Consider the following 18,442-nt stretch of genomic DNA (forward strand, 5'->3'; position numbering starts at 1 on the left):
CCATGTTATCATTTTATTTCTATTAATGAAGGACTATATTACTTACTTAAATTACACATAAAAAATACAATTAATTTAATTTAAAATATTTGTTAATATCTTGGTTACATTAATTAATATTTTTTATTTTTAGTGTTATACTAAACCTGATACATGGCACAGACTAAAGAAAATAAGTTAGAAAATACTAAAAATTTAAATCGAACAAATATTTCCATAGAGACTAAAAGGATGAGAAATCATATTTATAAGAATTAAAAACATATTTAAATCAATTATACATTATATGTTATATATTTATAAATAAGAGTAAAAAATAAACTTAATAAATGTTGGTGTAAATTCAAAAAGATCTTCCCTTATTAAAAGTATTTTCTAAACATCTCATTTAGTTATAATCATATCCCAAACATAAAGAATATGAAAAATGTAAAAACATATGAATTAATTATGTTTTTTTTTTCTTTACACTCCCATACATGTAAAATTGATTCATTTTCGTCTTTTGTCCAAATTTCAAACTTCTTAAATGTGTAATAAAAAATTATTAAAATAAATTCGACTAATTTTTTATATATAATTTATAAATGTTAAAATATTTTATGATGATGGATAAAAGAAATAATATTTAACTCAAACTATATTTACAAATGAACTTAAAATATATATTAATTGTTTTTAAATTTTTTTAAAATTAAATTCAACACAGTTGTGGTGTAACGTTAGAAATTTAGATGGAGATGGTGTTTTTGCCGCCTTTATCCAGTTTCAGTTTAATTTGAAATTAGCAGAGCAAAGATCATAAGAAAAAAACCCCTTTCTTCCTTCTCTCTCTCTCTCTCTCTCTGTGTCGATGGCACCTCACTTCGTCTTCCCTCGCACGCTGGAAGAGCTGGAACACGAAGGTCAAGAAGACGATAACAGGCTCTGCGTTCAGAACCCTGTCGATGTCGCTTCCTTCGTCTCCTCCAAACTCGAAGAGTTCGTCAAAGGTAAACCAGTCTCACTCTTCCCACTCTTCTCATTCAATCTCAATTTTCTTCCTTTTCTTTCAGGTGTGTCGTTTGATCTCTCCGATAGGGATATTCTGTGCATCGAGGAGCAGGACCTGTTCGACCGCGTCTACTCCTTGGTTCGCGCCTTCCCCATTCTCTCCCCTTCCTCCAAACTCACCCTCCTCGAAACTCTCCGCTCCAACCTCGCCGTCCTCCTCCCCAACCTCGATTTCCTCTCCAGAGCCTCCGACGACCACGTCCCCCTCTCCTCTCACCGAAACGCTTTCAAGATATACTCCTTCTTCCTCCTCTCCATTCTGCTCGCTCTACACTCCAACACCTCCAAGGTTCGTTCCCTCTCGCGTTTCTAATGCTCCATTTCGTTTCTCAACGAGACGCACAAATTCGTCATTACTCCTTCTCAGAAATTCCTCAATTCGGAAACAATACTTTAATTTTGAGTAAATTGCGTTCATCTCTCCTTCAGATGTAGGGTTTTCAAACAATTAAGTATCGATGTGATGTTTTTCAACAGTTAGGGAGTTGGGGTAGGAATTGAAAACAGAAGGGAATTGTGGGCGAACTGAGAAAACCAGAGGGATGTCACTCTAATTTGCTCTTGAATATATATATATATATATATATATATATATATATATATATATTTCATGGCTCAAAGTATGTAATGTGTCCTTTGCGGACAACCTTGTATATATATATGAAGCATTAGGGTGTGTTTTCGCAAAAACTTCTAGAAGAGAAAAATAAGACAAAAGTTAAATAAACTTGTTGAAGATCCACATCGAATAATGATAAAAACATTTTATAGTATATAATAAGTGCAAACCTCATCTTGTAAGTTAGTTTTATTAGATTGAGTTAGATTTAAAGTCCACTTCTTAATAAAAAAAAATTATAAACTAAAGTTAGCCAATTTACAAGTTTAAAAATAAAGATTTAGAAAGACTATATGAGAGTTTTTATTATTAGCTTAGCATAAACTAATTTTAACTCACAATGAAAAGCTTATTTAATTTGTTCTTCATTTTTTTCTCCTTAAAGTTTTAATGAAGAAGTTTTTCCAACAAGCATACCCTAATTTGATTTTTGCCCAAGTGTGCTGTATTGTTGTTTTTGGTTTCAGGTTGTCGCTCCAAGTGCTAGGAAGAAACTAGCTGTGAATTCATGGAATTGGGAGGCACAGAGAGCTCGGATACTTAACCTCATTGCCAATTCTTTGGAGATAAACCTTGAATTGCTTTTCAGTTCGCCGGATCTGAATGAAAACTACTTGTCTTTTATTACAAAGTAAGTGGTTTGTGTGTTTTTCTGATTTTGTTAACCGCTGGGAATGCACACTCACTTGCTTTCTGGCAATGATATTCTCTAATCCATCAATATACTTTTTTAAAAGCAAGTGGGTGTTGTTAATGTAAGCTGACCTTATTCTTAGAAACAGTATTTTGACAACCGTTCTGAACTGACACTCTTGTTGTAGAAATGCTTTCTCTATGTTTGAGGATGCGGTGCTCTTAAAAGATTCCGATGTGAAAGAGGCCCTATGCCGTATAATTGGAGCCTGCTCTACTAAGTATCATTACACCGCTCAGTCGTGTGCATCCATCGTGCACCTGATTCACAAGTATGATTTTGTGGTCACGCACATGGCTGATGCAGTGGCTGGTGCTGAGAAGAAGTATGGAGATGGAAGCCTCGCTATGGCCCTTGTTAGGGAGATTGGAAGGACTAATCCCAAAGATTACGTGAAAGACACAGCTGGGGCTGAAAATGTGGGTCGTTTCTTGGTTGAGCTTGCCGACCGCATACCAAAATTGATTTCGACTAACATTGGCATTCTTGTCCCACACTTTGGTGGAGAGTCTTACAAGATACGGAACGCACTTGTTGCGGTGCTGGGGAAGCTAATAGCCAAGGCATTTAAAGATGTTGATGTGGGTGAAGCAAGTTCTAAGTCCATTCGTTTGCGTACCAAGCAAGCTATGTTGGACATCTTGCTTGAGCGTTGTAGAGATGTTTCTGCCTATACCAGAAGTCGAGTTCTTCAGGTGTGGGCTGAGTTATGTGAGGGGCACTCTATTTCAATTGGCCTGTGGAATGAGGTTGCAGAAGTTGCTGCTGGAAGGTTGGAGGACAAGAGTGCAATGGTCAGAAAATCTGCTTTGAATTTGTTGATCATGATGTTGCAGCACAACCCTTTTGGTCCTCAGCTTCGAGTAGCCTCCTTTGAAGCAACGTTAGATCAGTACAAAATGAAGTTGAAAGAGCTTGAGCCTTCAGAAGGAGCAGAACCCTCCTCTGATACTGATAATTTTAATGGTGATGGAGAAGTGGTTGATTCAAATAGTGAAACTGTTGTGAAGGGGCAGCAACAAGACAGTTTAACTGATAGTTGCTTGTCTCAATCAGAAGATGCAATTGCTTTGCAGAACAGTAGCGTGCCGGATGTTGGGAACTTGGAACAGACTAGGGCATTGATTGCATCTCTTGAGGCTGGTTTGCGGTTTTCTAAATGCATAGGAGCCACAATGCCAACCCTTGTCCAATTGATGGCTTCGTCTTCTGCCACTGATGTTGAGAACACAATTCTCTTACTGATGAGATGCAAACAGTTTCAGATTGATAACTCCGAGGAATGTCTCCGAAAGATGTTACCACTTGTAAGTCCTTGCTTCTTTTATTGTGAAATGTTGTATCCTAATCAGTCTCGTTGTGGTTGTTGAAATAAGGGGGGAAATCATAGGCAAATGTGATATTAACTGCGGTTGCAGATCACAATCTCAAATATTGTGTAATAAGGATAGTTATATTAAATTATTTCTTCAATGTGTTGTCGGCTATGTACTTTTTTATTTGTATGAAGCCCTTGATTTTTATAAAATTAATTCTTTATTTCTGTCATCTGCTCCATTTGTAGGTATTTTCTCAGGATAAATCCATCTATGAAGCAGTGGAGGGCGCTTTCCATATAATATACATCAGGAAAAGTCCAATTGAAACTGCCAATAATCTTTTGAGTCTTGCCACTGATTCCAATATAGGAGATCTAGCAGCCCTTGAGTGTATAATTGGAGCCCTAGTCTCTAAGGGTGATATATCTTCCAGCACGGTATGTTTTCATGTACCTTCTTGAGTAGTATTTATGCTACATAAAGTATTTGAATGCCTCCAATATTAGACTCCAGAATGATATATTATTCCCCATCCCCAAATATGGAATGAAGGCTTTCTTTTTCAGTTCATATATGTGTTCACAAATTTAAATATAATTTGGGACGAGAATGAGTTTGACTTCATTTTCATGTTTGCATATCATTTGACGATAAACACTGCTCTTAAATAAGTATAAGTAAGTTTTGAAGTCGTAAGTAGGGTTCATCAGGTTGTTGAGGTTGACATTGAGTTATGATCTCCTGTATCAGTATTGTAGTTTCCATCTATTTCTCCCATCAAAAGAAATTATTGTTGGCTGTATACCAAATTTGGTTCTCACTATTGATTTGATTTCCTGATCTTGTCATTGCTACTGTAGATATCAGCATTATGGGATATCTTTTGCTTCAATATTGGTGGAACCACTGCAGAGCAGAGCCGTAGTGCTTTATCAGTCCTTTGCATGGTTGCAAAGACGTCACCTGGTGTGCTTGGCTCACACTTACAGGACATAATCGATATTGGGTTTGGTCGTTGGTCCAAAGTTGATCCTTTGCTAGCAAGGACAGCTTGTCTTGCTATCCAGAGACTGTCTGAAGAAGACAAGAAAAAACTATTGGCTAGTAGTAGTGTTCGAATATTTGGTATTTTAGAAAGTTTAATCACTGGTTTTTGGCTTCCCACAAATATTTGGTTTTGTGCTGCTGACAAAGCCATAGCTGCCATCTATGCCATTCACCCTACCCCAGAAACCATAGCTGTTGATATGATAAAAAAATCTGTCAGTTCTGTCGGTAATGATGGTGCTGATAATGAGCAGAGTGACTTTGACACAATTAGTGGCAGTACGCCTCTCACAGTTCAAGTAGCAAAACTTAGCAGATGTTTATTTATAGTTAGCCATATTGCCATGAATCAACTGGTATATATTGAGTCCTGTGCCCGTAAAATTCAGAAGCAGAAACTTACTAAAGAGAAAAAGGACAGTGAGAATCAGAACCTAGACAGTAATGATACAGTATCAGCTGCTACACAGAAGGTGCAATCAATGTTTCTTTCTTACTGTCATGCTATCCTTGATTGCTTCAACTATCAGTCATCAGCAATACATCTTGATCTTTTGCTGTCAATTCCATTAAGTTTGGCTTGTTAATCTGTTGCAGGATAATGATATAAATGCAGAGTTAGGATTTACTGCCTCTGAGGATGCAGCACTTGATGCTTTGTTTGAAAAGGCAGAAAAAGAAATAATATCTGGTGGTTCAAATGAAAAGAATTTGATTGGTGCCTGTGCAACATTTTTGTCAAAGCTTTGTAGAAATTTTGGACTAATGCAGAAGGTAATCCACCTTAATTTCCTTCTAGAGACTTAAGCTGTCTTTGCATTTTCTAGTCATTATTTGGTAGCTTTTTTATATTCAACCAAGTTAAAGCCTATATATATGGAAGCCAGCAGTTATTGTGGAAATGTAAAACTATAATATAATATAAAAAATTAGTTAATCTCGAGTCTTGAATAAAATTTTAAACATCATAAAGCAGATGCTTTGCTGACGTAATTTCCATTTCTTTAGTATCCAGAATTACAGGCATCTGCAATGCTTGCTTTGTGTCGATTGATGATTATTGATGCAGATTTTTGGTAAGTTCCTTGCTAAATATTTACCTCTTATCTGATTCTTATTCCTGATTATTTATGAAGTGAAAATAAAGTGAATTGTTTTCAGTGATGCAAATCTCCAACTCCTTTTTACGGTTGTGGAAAGCTCACATTCTGAAACTGTCCGTTCTAATTGCACAATTGCATTGGGAGATTTAGCAGTACGGTTTCCCAATCTTTTAGAACCATGGACAGAAAACATGTATGCCCGCCTAAAGGATCCTTGTATATCTGTTAGGAAGAATGCTGTATTGGTGCTTTCACATCTCATTCTAAATGACATGATGAAGGTAGAAGTCACTTAAATTATTTTCTTTTTCAGTTTGCGCTGTAATTTAGTTTAGACACTAATGCAATCATTTCTTGATCAGGTGAAAGGGTACATCAATGAAATGGCTGTAAGATTAGAAGATGAAGATGAGAGAATTTCAAACCTAGCTAAGCTATTTTTTCATGAACTTTCGAAGAAAGGTTTTGACTTGTATTATGATTTTTTCTTGTGTAGAAAAGTATCTATTATTATTTTAGATATTTGAATTAAGGGTAGAAAGTTGTTTGATTTGGTTTTCTGGATTATTACAGGAAACAATCCAATATATAACTTACTTCCTGATATACTAAGCAAATTATCTCAGCAAAATCTGAGCAAAGATTCTTTCTGCAATATCATGCAGTTTTTAATTGCTTCTATAAAAAAGGTATGTGTTATCACAATGCTGAAATTGCTCTATATTCATTCTGATTGCTTTCCTCACTTTATTTTCATGAACTACTCCAGGATAGACAAATGGAAGCTCTGGTGGAAAAGCTATGCCATCGGTTTAGTGGTGTTACAGGTATATCTTCTCATTCTTTGAAAATTTTTAAATACTGAAAATTTAACCAGTTCAGTCTAAATAGTAAACAGTTTCACGCCAGTTTGTGCCAAAAATTGTCTAAATAAGTTCTTTATAGTATCCCTATATTTTAATAAATTATTATTATTGTTTTGCACCCAAAACCACTTCCTTTTGTCAGCTTCTAATTCTGATTAGCCTGGTAGTTTGTCTGTACATGTAATGTAACGATTGTTTGCTTTTACGTTATGTGTGTGCGTTAATAGTAAAAGTCAAGTGGAAATGAACTAAGCAGCAATGCTAGCTTCTCTGCAAGGGGGATGCAATTTGACGCGATGGGATATCAATCACCCACTAAGATCGTGCATATCTTATAAATATTAAGGCGATTCAGACTATTCTTATAAAATGTTTTGCAATTTTTTTAGGATGCGCTAAACTTTTCCTGATTTCACATTTGATCATCCAAAGAGTTAAAACATGATTTTTTTTAACTACCCGCCCTTTCACTTTTATTCTTGTAATTGTGAAGGGTTTTGAAATAAATCACAAAACCAAGAGAAGTTAATTATTTGTAGTTTATTGCCGATTGTGATCGTGACTTTATTTCTCTGCAGATGTCCGACAATGGGAATATATATCTTACTGTCTCTCTCAGTTATCATTTACGGAAAAAGGGATGAAAAAACTCATAGAGTTATTTAAGTCATATGAGCATGTCTTGTCAGAGGATTCTGTTATGGACCACTTCAGGAACATACTGAACAAGGTAAATTTTTTTTCCTTATGCTGTCAGGCTCAGGCATATTTTCTGTAAAAATGACAGAGGTCTTTTTTTTTATATAATTTAATTGGAACCAGGCCAAGAAATTTGCGAAAGTTGAACTTAAAGCTTGCCTTGAAGAGTTCGAGGATAAACTGAATAAGTTTCACACTGATAGAAAGGAACAGGAAGTTACTGCTCGAAATGCCCAAATCCATCAGCAGAAGATTGACAGCATGGAAGGTTTCACTGTGGCTACAAATTCTGTAGATCACTCGGAGTCTAATTCAGCTTCAGGTTAACTTTTAAACTTAAAAATGTCCTCGTTCTACTTTCTGGTGATTTCCTTATGACGTCATATATTTCTTGATGTACATTGTGTGATAGTAATGAACTAATCATAGCCCACGAAGTCTCATTGCCAAAATCTTGTCCTACTCCTACACTGACATGATCAGACTTTACAGAATGATGGTATGGAATGATGTATTAATAATATATTGCAAATGTCAATCCACTGATAAGTTGGCTAAAAGGACGAACATTTAAGCATAAATAAGCTGTATGATTTTGTTAGATAAACAATTGTCTGCTCTGGAAAAAATTCTGATGTTTAGGAATTTTATTTCCGCGTAGCTTCTTGGTTTGGATGAACTTCTCGTGAATGTTATGCTTATGATTTTCTTAATCATGATTTTTGTGCCAGATGATACAGAAGGTGAAGTAATTGATGATTGTGCGGAAGAGGCAACGTTGCCATCAAATGGGAAATCAGAATCTAAACTTGTGCCAGAAGATCATTCTGGTGCTTCGAGTGAGTTGACAGAGTCGGATCGAGGGGATATTGAAATCCAATCATCCCAGGTTAAGACGAGAGGTTAGTTTAAAAACAGCTTTTGCTAATGAGTTTGATTCTATTGTTATTGTTATAATTAACAAGAGGTTGCTGATTATAGGGGTTCATCGGTCCAAAACTAGTAAAAGCAGTGTTAAAGATGAAAAAGGTCATAGTATCTCTGTCACCAGAAGAAATACTCGGTCAAGGAGGTATGTCTTAAGCTTCTCTAGCTGGTATAACTTGAAATAAGTATGAAAATAAATAATTATTTTATTGATATCAATCACACTATTATCTCTATTTGTAATAACTAAGTTCTTTAAAAAATGAGATAAAGGCACGCTGAAATGAATAAAAGGATTTAAAGATATATATTTTTTAATTACTATGAAGATATCAAAAATATATTTATCCTAATAATCTGCTATGTACGGATGCTATATTTGCGTGATAAGATACCTGCTAACATTTCTGATCTTGCATGTTGTCCATGTCCTGTAAATGGATTGAATTGGTTGTTGACTCGGGACAGAGCATGAAGTGAAAATTTTGAAAAAGCTACAGTTTAAGTATGGAGCTGGTGGTTTGAGTGGGCTCCTAACTTTGTCAATAAAATAAAGGGTGGATTGACTTCTTTGGACAAGAGTGTATATTAGTAGAATAGTGAATGTTTGAATAGCTTAGTACACAAATATTGCAAGTAATATACTAAATTTTGAAGATAATTCTAACTAAATAGAATCTAAATAATTTTTGGCAAAAGCAACTTTGCTATTTGATATAAACTAAACGTTTGATATGGATGGACGGCATTACGTACCTAATGAAGGTTGCTTTTGCACTACTAACTAGCAGAGCTTTGTGGAAATATGAGTGAATCCTGTTGTTTTATGGTATCGATAACACAACACTCAAATCTTGTTTATCCTGTTGCAGGTAGATACCGAGGCACCTTTGGATGAGAAGATATACTTTTCAGTTTTACGTGGGATCTGTGGTTATTGGCAAATTGCAAAGTTTATGTCAGTGGAGTCTGGAAGACCTACTGTGCAGCTGCCAATATATGATATGACTGCATTTTGAAGGGTTGAACAGATTCTATTAGATGCAACTATTGTTGCAATTGGCATATTGTAGAATACCCAAAAGAATGTTGTATTGTGTATGATGTATTACAATATCAATTTAAAGTGTGGATCACGGAGTGCAGTAGTTCAAGGGATTTCATTCCTAAAATATATCATTTTAGGAAACTGCAGAGTTCTAACAGATTAGTTTATCCCAAGAGCCATGATTGCTAATCTTTCTTGCTTGAAGGTTATATTATGATTAACAATAAAGTACAAAATAGGTAGCTGCTTATTAGCTCCTTGATAAAAAAAAGTTAATTTAAATTTGAAATGAGTCAATAAATTTGACTCAACTTTTTCACTTGTTAACATAAATTATAAAGGCTAAAAATATTTTAATGCACTAGTTTTATTATTATAATAACAATTTTGACAAGGAACACGTTGGCTTTTTAAAAACAGTTTTTAACTGTCAAATAAATAGGGCATTTAAGAATCTATTTTTCTTGCCAAATAAAAATTGATCTTTTCCAATATAATAACTTTACAGTGCATCAAAATCAAAAATTGGATCTGTTTAGTTTGAGAACATATTTTTATATTTAAAAATTGATTTAATATTCTTTCTTATTTTAGAAAATAAATTGTAAAATTAAAAGTAAATACAATTCTTTGTATACAAAATTTTAAAAAATTGAATAATAAGAATGCTTATAAATGTTTATTAATGAATACCTTTTTAATATAAAATAATTGTATATATAATAGTGAAGTGAATGAATTATACAGCAATAGGGTATTTTAATCATACAATGTGTAGTGTAAGATATGATAAACAAAAAGAGAAATTTCGTTTTATCCGTATTTTGATAATTAACTAAATTTGATTTTATGAGTAATAGCGTTCATTTTACACTCACTATCTACTACCACTTCTGTGTTTGCTCCAGAGTTGAGCGCAGATATGCTGAGAACACTACTTCTCAAGCGCACTCTCCCTCTCACTCCTCGCCACTCGCATTCTCTCCTCCTCCGCCGGTTCTCGGCTACGCCGGAACCCGCCTCCTCCACCGATGCAGAAACCCGCAAGTACGCCGGCTACGCGGCGCTGCTGCTCTTCTGCGGTGCCGCCACCTACTACTCCTTCCCCCTGCCGGACGATGCCAAGCACAAGAAGGCGCAGATCTTCCGCTACGCGCCGCTGCCGGAGGACCTGCACACGGTGTCCAACTGGAGCGGGACACACGAGGTGCAGACGCGCAACTTCCTCCAGCCGGAGAACGTGGAGCAGCTGGAGCGCGTGGTGAGGGAGGCGCACGAGAAGAGGACCCGAATACGGCCGGTCGGGTCGGGGCTGTCGCCGAACGGGATCGGGCTGTCGAGGATCGGAATGGTGAACTTGGCGCTGATGGATGGGATATTGGAAGTGGACAAGCAGAGGAAGACTGTGAGGGTGCAGGCCGGGATCAGAGTGCAGCAGCTTGTGGATGGCCTCAAGGACCATGGCCTTACCTTGCAGAATTTTGCTTCTATTAGGGAGCAGCAAATTGGTGGCATCATTCAGGTTCTTCTTTTGTTATCTCTTTAGCCACTTTTCGGAGATCGGCTCTGACCCGTTATATGAACAAATTAAGAATATAAACTCAAATTGACTTATGCTTGAATTCAAATTGTAAGATAGTATCATACATAGCTTGTTGTTGGGTCTATCAAAGCAATTGCTATAACTAGTAGAACAGTCTTGCAAACTTCGTGCTTAATATGTCTAGTACTCAGCATGGGCGTGATGAAGTTATCACATCAGCTGGTGATATGATTAAATGAAATATACGTGGGACATAATTCTTATCTTACAAATTTGTTTTATAAAGTTGATTTAGGTTGAAAGTCAGATTATGAGTGGTATATGAATTTATTCTAGAAACTTCATACCCAAATATATAAAATGTTCGGGGTGAGGAGAGAGACATCGACTTAGTAGTTATCACCAAATTATAGTAGGTAAGTACGAATAATTTTCACTTTACAAGTGAATTTTGTTGAGGTGAGTTAGATGCAAATCCATATTTCAAGATAACCAATAACAGATTTTCCTAAGAAAGATGTTACCAAAATGTACCCTACCACATTTTTACCCGTAGCCCAAATTTATTATGTGAGTCTTAAGTATTTATCGTGCTGTGTATTATGTACGTGTTGATTAAAAAGGTATTAGAGTTTTCTGCCTGCTTGAGGTTTTTCTGTTTTGGGTCGTTTAATACTAGACCTCCTTGTCATCTTTCATATAAAGTAAAATGCTTTGCATTCATGTTTTAGGTTGGTGCACATGGCACCGGTGCAAAATTGCCTCCTATTGATGAACAAGTGATTGCCATGAAATTGGTCACCCCTTCCAAAGGGACTATAGAAATATCAAAAGATAAAGATCCTGAGCTGTTTTATCTCGCTCGATGTGGTCTTGGAGGACTTGGAGTTGTGGCTGAAGTCACCCTTCAGTGTGTTGATCGACAGGAGCTTGTGGAGCACACATTTATCTCAACCATGAAGGAGATAAAGAAAAATCACAAGTAATTATTTTGGTGTTTATTTTTCCTTTTTGGCATATCAATCAAATAACAAATATGTTGAATTTTATCATTACCACGTTAGTTACTCTATCTTTCTGTTACATGGAACTTGGATCTAAAAGTTGCTTTACTCCCAACAACTATAATAATAATGATAATGAGAAACCCCTTGGTTTGTCCTCCATAGATTATAGTGTCATCATATTAATTCTTTAAAGATTTTTGTCACTAAATTAGTCCCAGAAAAATCTAAAATGCTGCACACTATAGTGGTGATATAAAAGGACAGATTTATGACTATTTTCAATCTTTGAAGGACTAATTTAGTTAGTTACAAATTATTGATGTCATGAAAGCTAATTTTGGATGACCAATATAAATGTTTATTTTAATAAGAGCAAAAGAGTGACTCGGTATTAAGGATCTTCCTCCAAAGATTTTGAATATTAGCCCTTTTCTATCTTATGCAGGAAATTGCTGTCTGATAATAAGCATGTGAAGTACCTTTATATCCCTTATACCGACTCTGTTGTGGTTGTGCGATGCAATCCTGTTTCAAAGTGGAAAGGTCTACCCAAATTTAAACCACAATATACTAAAGATGAAGCCATACAGCATGTGCGTGATCTTTACCGAGAGTCCCTCCAGAAATATGGGTACAAATACACCTTTACTGTTGATTTTAAGATTAATCAATTTATTTTTGTTTGCTGGAAGTACCAAGAAAGTGTTGCTGAGTCTTTTCACCTAATAAAAGCTAGCTGATGCTGTTGCGTGGCATTTCTTATTTCTTTTGTCTCTTGAATATGATTTAATTTTACACAGGTAGAAGTAGAAGATTGAAGGAATTACCAAAGATTTAGATCTCTTTCCATTTTGTAGGCCTGTGAATTTCCTACTAATTCTTGTAATCTAGTAAGGCACGGACTGATAAATGTTAATTTATTTTGCATATTGATCTAAGTTGTTGGAAAAAGTGCTGTGATGATCTCATTGGTATTCTTCTGCTTTTGCTACCGTTTTAATCACTTTCTCTATTAGTACCTTGCTGCCAAAAACTTCCGTTTTCTTTTTATATTTCCTTAGTGAAATGTGCCATTATTTTATTGGTGCCATATTGTGAACTTTTCTATTTCAAGATGTGCATAAGTTTTTGTTATTTTATACAGAGCAGAAGGATCTAGGGGTAAATCAGTAGAAGATGGTGAACAAAAAATAGATGAGCTTTCTTTCACAGAATTAAGAGATAAACTAATTGCCCTGGATCCTCTCAATAAAAAGCACATTATCAGCATCAATCAAGCTGAGGCCGAGTTCTGGCGAAAGTCAGAAGGTTACAGGGTTGGATGGAGTGATGAAATATTGGGCTTTGATTGTGGAGGCCAACAGTGGGTATCGGAGACATGTTTCCCGGCTGGAAAACTAGCTAATCCAAGCATGAAAGACCTTGAATACATTGAAGAGCTGAAGCAACTTATAGAGAATGAAGAGATACCTGCACCTGCTCCAATTGAGCAGCGCTGGACAGCGAGCAGTAGGAGTCCCTTAAGTCCTGCTTCAAGCCCGTCTGAGGATGATATATTTTCTTGGGTAATAAAACTCTTTCCTGGATAATATTGTGTCATATACACATAGTTCCAAATTCTTTATTAAGCCAGGATGGGTGAACTTGTATTACTTGATCATATGAAGTGAGCATAGCTCTATGTTTATCACGATGATTCTGCTCCCTTTTCTTTTCATGTTTTGCATAATTAAACTTCTGGCGGTGCATTTGGGATTTTAATAATTTTAGCAACTTTTTGAGAAAAGATGAAGTGAGGTTTTTTAAATGCAAAAACTTCAGCTACTCTAGATATGCATTCTGTGTGGAGAAAGAGAATTTATTTTCTGAAAATATAATTTATTTCAATTTTAGTCAACTGCCCACAGTAATGTCATCATAATCTTTAATTTTAAGCTTTTGAATTTGTTGAGTTAAATTTAAATTTCACTCTTAAAAATGGTAATAAAGCCATTGAGAGTCTATTCTAGTCAAATTTGTTTGGGTCTTGTGTTACTGCTATCAAGTTTTCCCTTTGTTCCATGCTTGAGATGTCTAATCAGGAGCAAGAAAGGGTGTGTTGGATATTCCACAATGACTAGAGATATTATTAAATTATAATATAGGATGGTACAAACCTCATGTTATTAAACTTGTTTTGTTAGCTTGAGTTAAATTTTACTTAATTAATTGTAATCTAACATAACCCCTTGGCCCCTTCCATGAATTTCAACATTTTAATGCCGTTGGAAGATTGTATTGACTATTAATAGTTTTTATGTTTTTTCAGGTGGGTATAATCATGTACCTCCCTAGCACGGATGCTCGGCAGAGGAAGGACATAACAGAAGAATTCTTTCATTACAGGCATCTGACTCAGGAGAAATTATGGGATCGTTACTCTGCATTTGAACACTGGGCTAAGATTGAGGTAATCATTTAAGTATCATAAATAATGAAAAATGATCGAACACTGTTTGGATATGATTATTGCTTAATCTTAATCATTTGATCTTTGTCCTAAATCATGTAAATTGAACAATCTAATTCTTGAAAGCTTTGGTGTCAAAATTACATCCAACTAATAATCACCAAATTTATCATTTGGAAAATGAAAGGGAAGTGTTTAAACATTGAAGTGTACTTAATTTTTATGCATATTATCTGCTATCTAGGTTCCAAAGGACAAGGAGGAACTTGCTGCTCTCCAAGCAAGGCTAAGAAAGAGGTTTCCTGTGGATTCATACAATAAAGCAAGAAAGGAATTGGACCCCAATAGGATCCTTTCAAATAACATGTTGCAAAAGCTCTTTGCGCAATCAGACATCATATAAATTCGGGTTGGTTATTTGTCTAAATTGTCCATATTTTTTACGTCGATTAAACATTCAGCCTTGAGTTCTTGTCTGCAGTAACATGTTGGAACTTGGAGATGCAAAATATCTGGTGCACAATCTGGATTATTATGCGTATTCATTTTTTTCAGTTTATTGCCTGCCTGCCAGATGCATTAGACTCGGAAGCTTAAAGAATTGTGATGTATGTACATGTAGAGGAGTTGGATTGAGCTTTTCGTTCTTACTAGTCTCATCTGAGTGGAAGCATAAAGAAAGGGTGATGGAGAAAATTTGTTGATATGCCTGATAACCATGAATGATGTCCTCATACTACATTTTTTTGCGTTCAATTTGGCTTGTTATGCCACAATTTGTTTGAGACTTTTACCTTAAAAACATTTCTCTTGTCCTGGAAAATATCGGATGCTAGATCTTTCAAAAGAAAACAAAGGAAAGGAAGAGAAGAAAAACCAGCAATGGTTAGAAAAGTGCAGTAATAATGGGGATTACTCCGTTTGGTACCTATATTTTTTCCTCTAGATATTGATACCTTAATGAGGCATCAAGCGTACATTGTTTATTAACTTAATGCTCTCAACATATTTCTCTGGCACCCATCAAGGGTTATGGTATGTTTGAAAAGAAAAAGAGAACAGAAAAACCTTAGGTTCTGTGCCAAGATAGCATTTTGCTTTTTTTTGTTGGCTTCCTATATTTTTTCTATACCCAGTTTGTCTTGAAGCAGTTGAAAGATCAGGTGAAGACAGGGCTAAAGCCCAACAATCAATAAAAGGTCTAAAAGGATGCCCATACCAGAAGGCTTTTTCTTCATTAACCTCCATAGCTTCATGTGGCACCTCCATATTTCTTAAAATACCAAAATTATCCTTTATTCTATTGATGCTTTTCATTTTAGAATAGGTCATCTGGAAAAACTTTAAATTATAAAATCTGGAAGGTGTTTTTGGGTTACAGAATCTCAAAGTTATTTTCAGATCTTGAATACTTTTCAGATTCTATCCAGAATGTATTTTTTTTAAAGAAAAAAAAATGGATTATAGAATCTACCTTACAGATTCTACAATCTGTGGGGTATAAATAGGAAAAATTACACTTTTGGACTGTAGAATTCAGAATGTATGTTTTAAGAACAAAATAGTCTTTTTGCCTAGTTTATGGGGGTGGTCAGAAGAAGCTATGGATATGGAGCTGCAGGAAGAAACAGAGTAACATGCTTGAAAATGACAGAAAATAGATGAAAAATGGTAGGTGTCACATTTATCAACCAAAAGTCTTAAAAGTACTAAATAGTATTTGCCTTAATTTTATTCTTGCCGTTAACGTATTTAAAAAGGTGAACTTTACTATAACAGAAATTAACTTTAAAGAAAAAAATAAAGATTTTTTTTGAAAAAGTATACGTTAAAAAGAGAAACCTCTTGAATAAAACTACATCTTTCAATGAAATTAGTCTCTCACTGTCTACAATATTTATTACATTTATAGAGAAGTAATATTAATTGTATTTGTTTTCTCGTTTTGCAACATTAAAAACTATGTTTAATCACATTTTAATAAGACATTTTATTTGTATTTTTAATATACTATAATTTCAAGACAACATGGGGATCGACCTTTAGTTGCTTTTTCTATATTATCATGGTTTATTGAGAAATAATTTTTTGACAACTGAATACCCTTAGTTTACAGAAGTTTACAAGTATATATTCATAAAAAAAATATTAAATAAAAATTATTTTTAAAGACGAAAAAATAATTAATTATTATATTAATTAAATTAAATTAATTAATTTAATTTTTATTATTGTTAAATAATTTTTAAATTGATATTTATTTAACTACCAATATTTTAATTACTAATTATAAAATTAATAGTTAATTAAATATTAATTTTAAAACTATTTAACAATAATAGAAATTAATTTAGATAACTAATTATTTTTTTAATATCTAATTTATTATTTAATTAGTTAATATAATAATTAATTATTTAATTTTTAAAATGAATTTTTATTTAAGAATTTTCTTCTACTTACAATACAATATCAAAATTACTACATCTCTTCACGTGAGAGATCTACATTTCAGTAAAAGAAAATTTACAATTATAATTTGGTGCAGGTTGTGAACCTATCAACACTCTCACTTATTACATCATATCTAAATTTACTCAAGAGATTAATTAGGATATAAACGGTATAACCCAAATTATTTTATGTTGAATATATTTCATCTAAAGGATAAATAAATTTTTTAAAGTGCCTGAGTTTAAGATCTGTACATAATAATGTTGACATGTAGCTTTGTTATTTGTTTAAGAAAAGGTGTCTCCAATGATTTTTGTTTCCATATAAATGTTAGGTTCCAAAATGGTACTTTGTTGGTAGCAGTAGCAGTGTGTAAGTAAGTAAGTTTTGAGCAGAAGAGAAGAAATGAAGAAATGAATAATGAAAATGTTATTGTTAACCGTTTTGAAAAGGCTAATAATGGTTCCTTTGGCTTAGCCTTTTTCCAAAATGTCACTTCAAACACATCCACTCTCCACTTGTCAAATCATTTGACATTTCATTCTCACTTCTTCCATTCCCATTTCATTTTCTCAATTTAACTTCAAACTTTACTTTTTTAAACATTAAATTCAAATTTGTTGTGTCAGTGACTTACAATGTTGTTCTTTTCTTTCTTGTCTTCTTTCTGCATAATTCATTTCTCTATAAATTCTGCTGCAATTTCTTCATGTTTTTGTATTTGAAAAAACACAAGTTGTTGCCTATAAGTTTTGTGTTGTTAAGAAAACCCTAAATTTGAGATTTGAAGAGAAGAAGCATTGTTGAAAAGGATGTTAAAATTAATATTGTTTTGATGTTGATGGGGCTAGAGGAGTTGGATAATTAGTGTTGATTTTACTTGCTTTAATGTACAAGTAAATATTTAGTAATGCTATTATTGTTGTTCTTTGTCAGCTATGACTCATGATAGCTACAAATCAAAAGTATAAAAGAAAAAAAGAGTTAGAAACCAAAAGCATTGTCAATTTATGATACAGATTCTTTGGGTAATCACAAACTTTATACTATCTCCGTTACAAGTTTATCAACTTTCAACAATTATAATTTGTGCTAAACTAGTTAAAATTACATTCAAATGTAATTAAAAAACATAAATTATTAAAAAAACAAAAAATTCCTCACATGACCTCAATCCTAATCTATTTTGAATATTATTAATTATTGAACCACTACATTGTAAACACAGTTTTGTTACGAGTCTTAAGCGGATTATAAAAAAAAGTTGTTTTTAAATTGAAACTTCAACTTACTAAAAAAAGTTATAAAAATTTATTAAATAAAAAAAAAATTAAATAATAATAATAATAAATTATTATATTGACTAAAGTAAATAAATATTTTTAAAACTAAAATAATTATTGATATCTAAAATAATTTTTATTATTAATAAATATTTTTATATTAGTATCTAATTAGTTATTAAATTTTTAACTACTAATTTTAAAATTTAAAATAATTAATAATTAATACTTTAGTAATTAATTACATATTCATTTAAAAATTAATATATAAATTGTATTAATAATGTAAAATAATTTAGATATTAATAATATTTTTAGTCTTTATAATAAT

The 18,442-nt window shown here is 33.6% G+C and overlaps 2 protein-coding genes across 4 annotated transcripts; both read left to right on the forward strand.

The window, feature by feature from the left end:
- The first annotated feature begins 752 nt into the window (after window positions 1–752).
- Window positions 753–9,564, forward strand: LOC137830506 (binding protein). Its single transcript, XM_068637904.2, has 17 exons — window positions 753–992; window positions 1,056–1,342; window positions 2,140–2,303; window positions 2,494–3,673; window positions 3,931–4,122; window positions 4,546–5,205; window positions 5,330–5,506; window positions 5,741–5,808; window positions 5,894–6,116; window positions 6,198–6,297; window positions 6,409–6,524; window positions 6,605–6,662; window positions 7,280–7,431; window positions 7,524–7,722; window positions 8,132–8,302; window positions 8,382–8,472; window positions 9,200–9,564. Exons 1-17 carry the CDS (start codon window positions 854–856, stop codon window positions 9,201–9,203), a joined length of 3,981 nt encoding a protein of 1,326 aa, XP_068494005.1. The 5' UTR covers window positions 753–853; the 3' UTR covers window positions 9,204–9,564.
- Window positions 9,565–10,120: 556 nt separating this feature from the next.
- Window positions 10,121–15,305, forward strand: GLDH (L-galactono-1,4-lactone dehydrogenase). 3 transcript variants are annotated; one of them, XM_068637907.2, is made up of 7 exons: window positions 10,121–10,897; window positions 11,650–11,900; window positions 12,371–12,556; window positions 13,070–13,490; window positions 14,234–14,374; window positions 14,619–14,783; window positions 14,949–15,305. In XM_068637907.2, exons 1-6 carry the CDS (start codon window positions 10,298–10,300, stop codon window positions 14,775–14,777), a joined length of 1,758 nt encoding a protein of 585 aa, XP_068494008.1. In that variant the 5' UTR covers window positions 10,121–10,297; the 3' UTR covers window positions 14,778–14,783; window positions 14,949–15,305. The 3 variants fall into 3 exon arrangements, with proteins under 3 accessions (XP_068494008.1, XP_068494006.1, XP_068494007.1); XM_068637905.2 differs by having other exon boundaries at window positions 10,214–10,897; window positions 14,856–15,305; XM_068637906.2 differs by having other exon boundaries at window positions 10,236–10,897; window positions 14,930–15,305.
- The last annotated feature ends 3,137 nt before the right edge of the window (window positions 15,306–18,442 follow it).

This window comes from Phaseolus vulgaris, chromosome 7 (assembly GCF_051622355.1).
Source record: "Phaseolus vulgaris cultivar YP4 chromosome 7, ASM5162235v1, whole genome shotgun sequence".
NCBI lineage: Eukaryota > Viridiplantae > Streptophyta > Magnoliopsida > Fabales > Fabaceae > Phaseolus > Phaseolus vulgaris.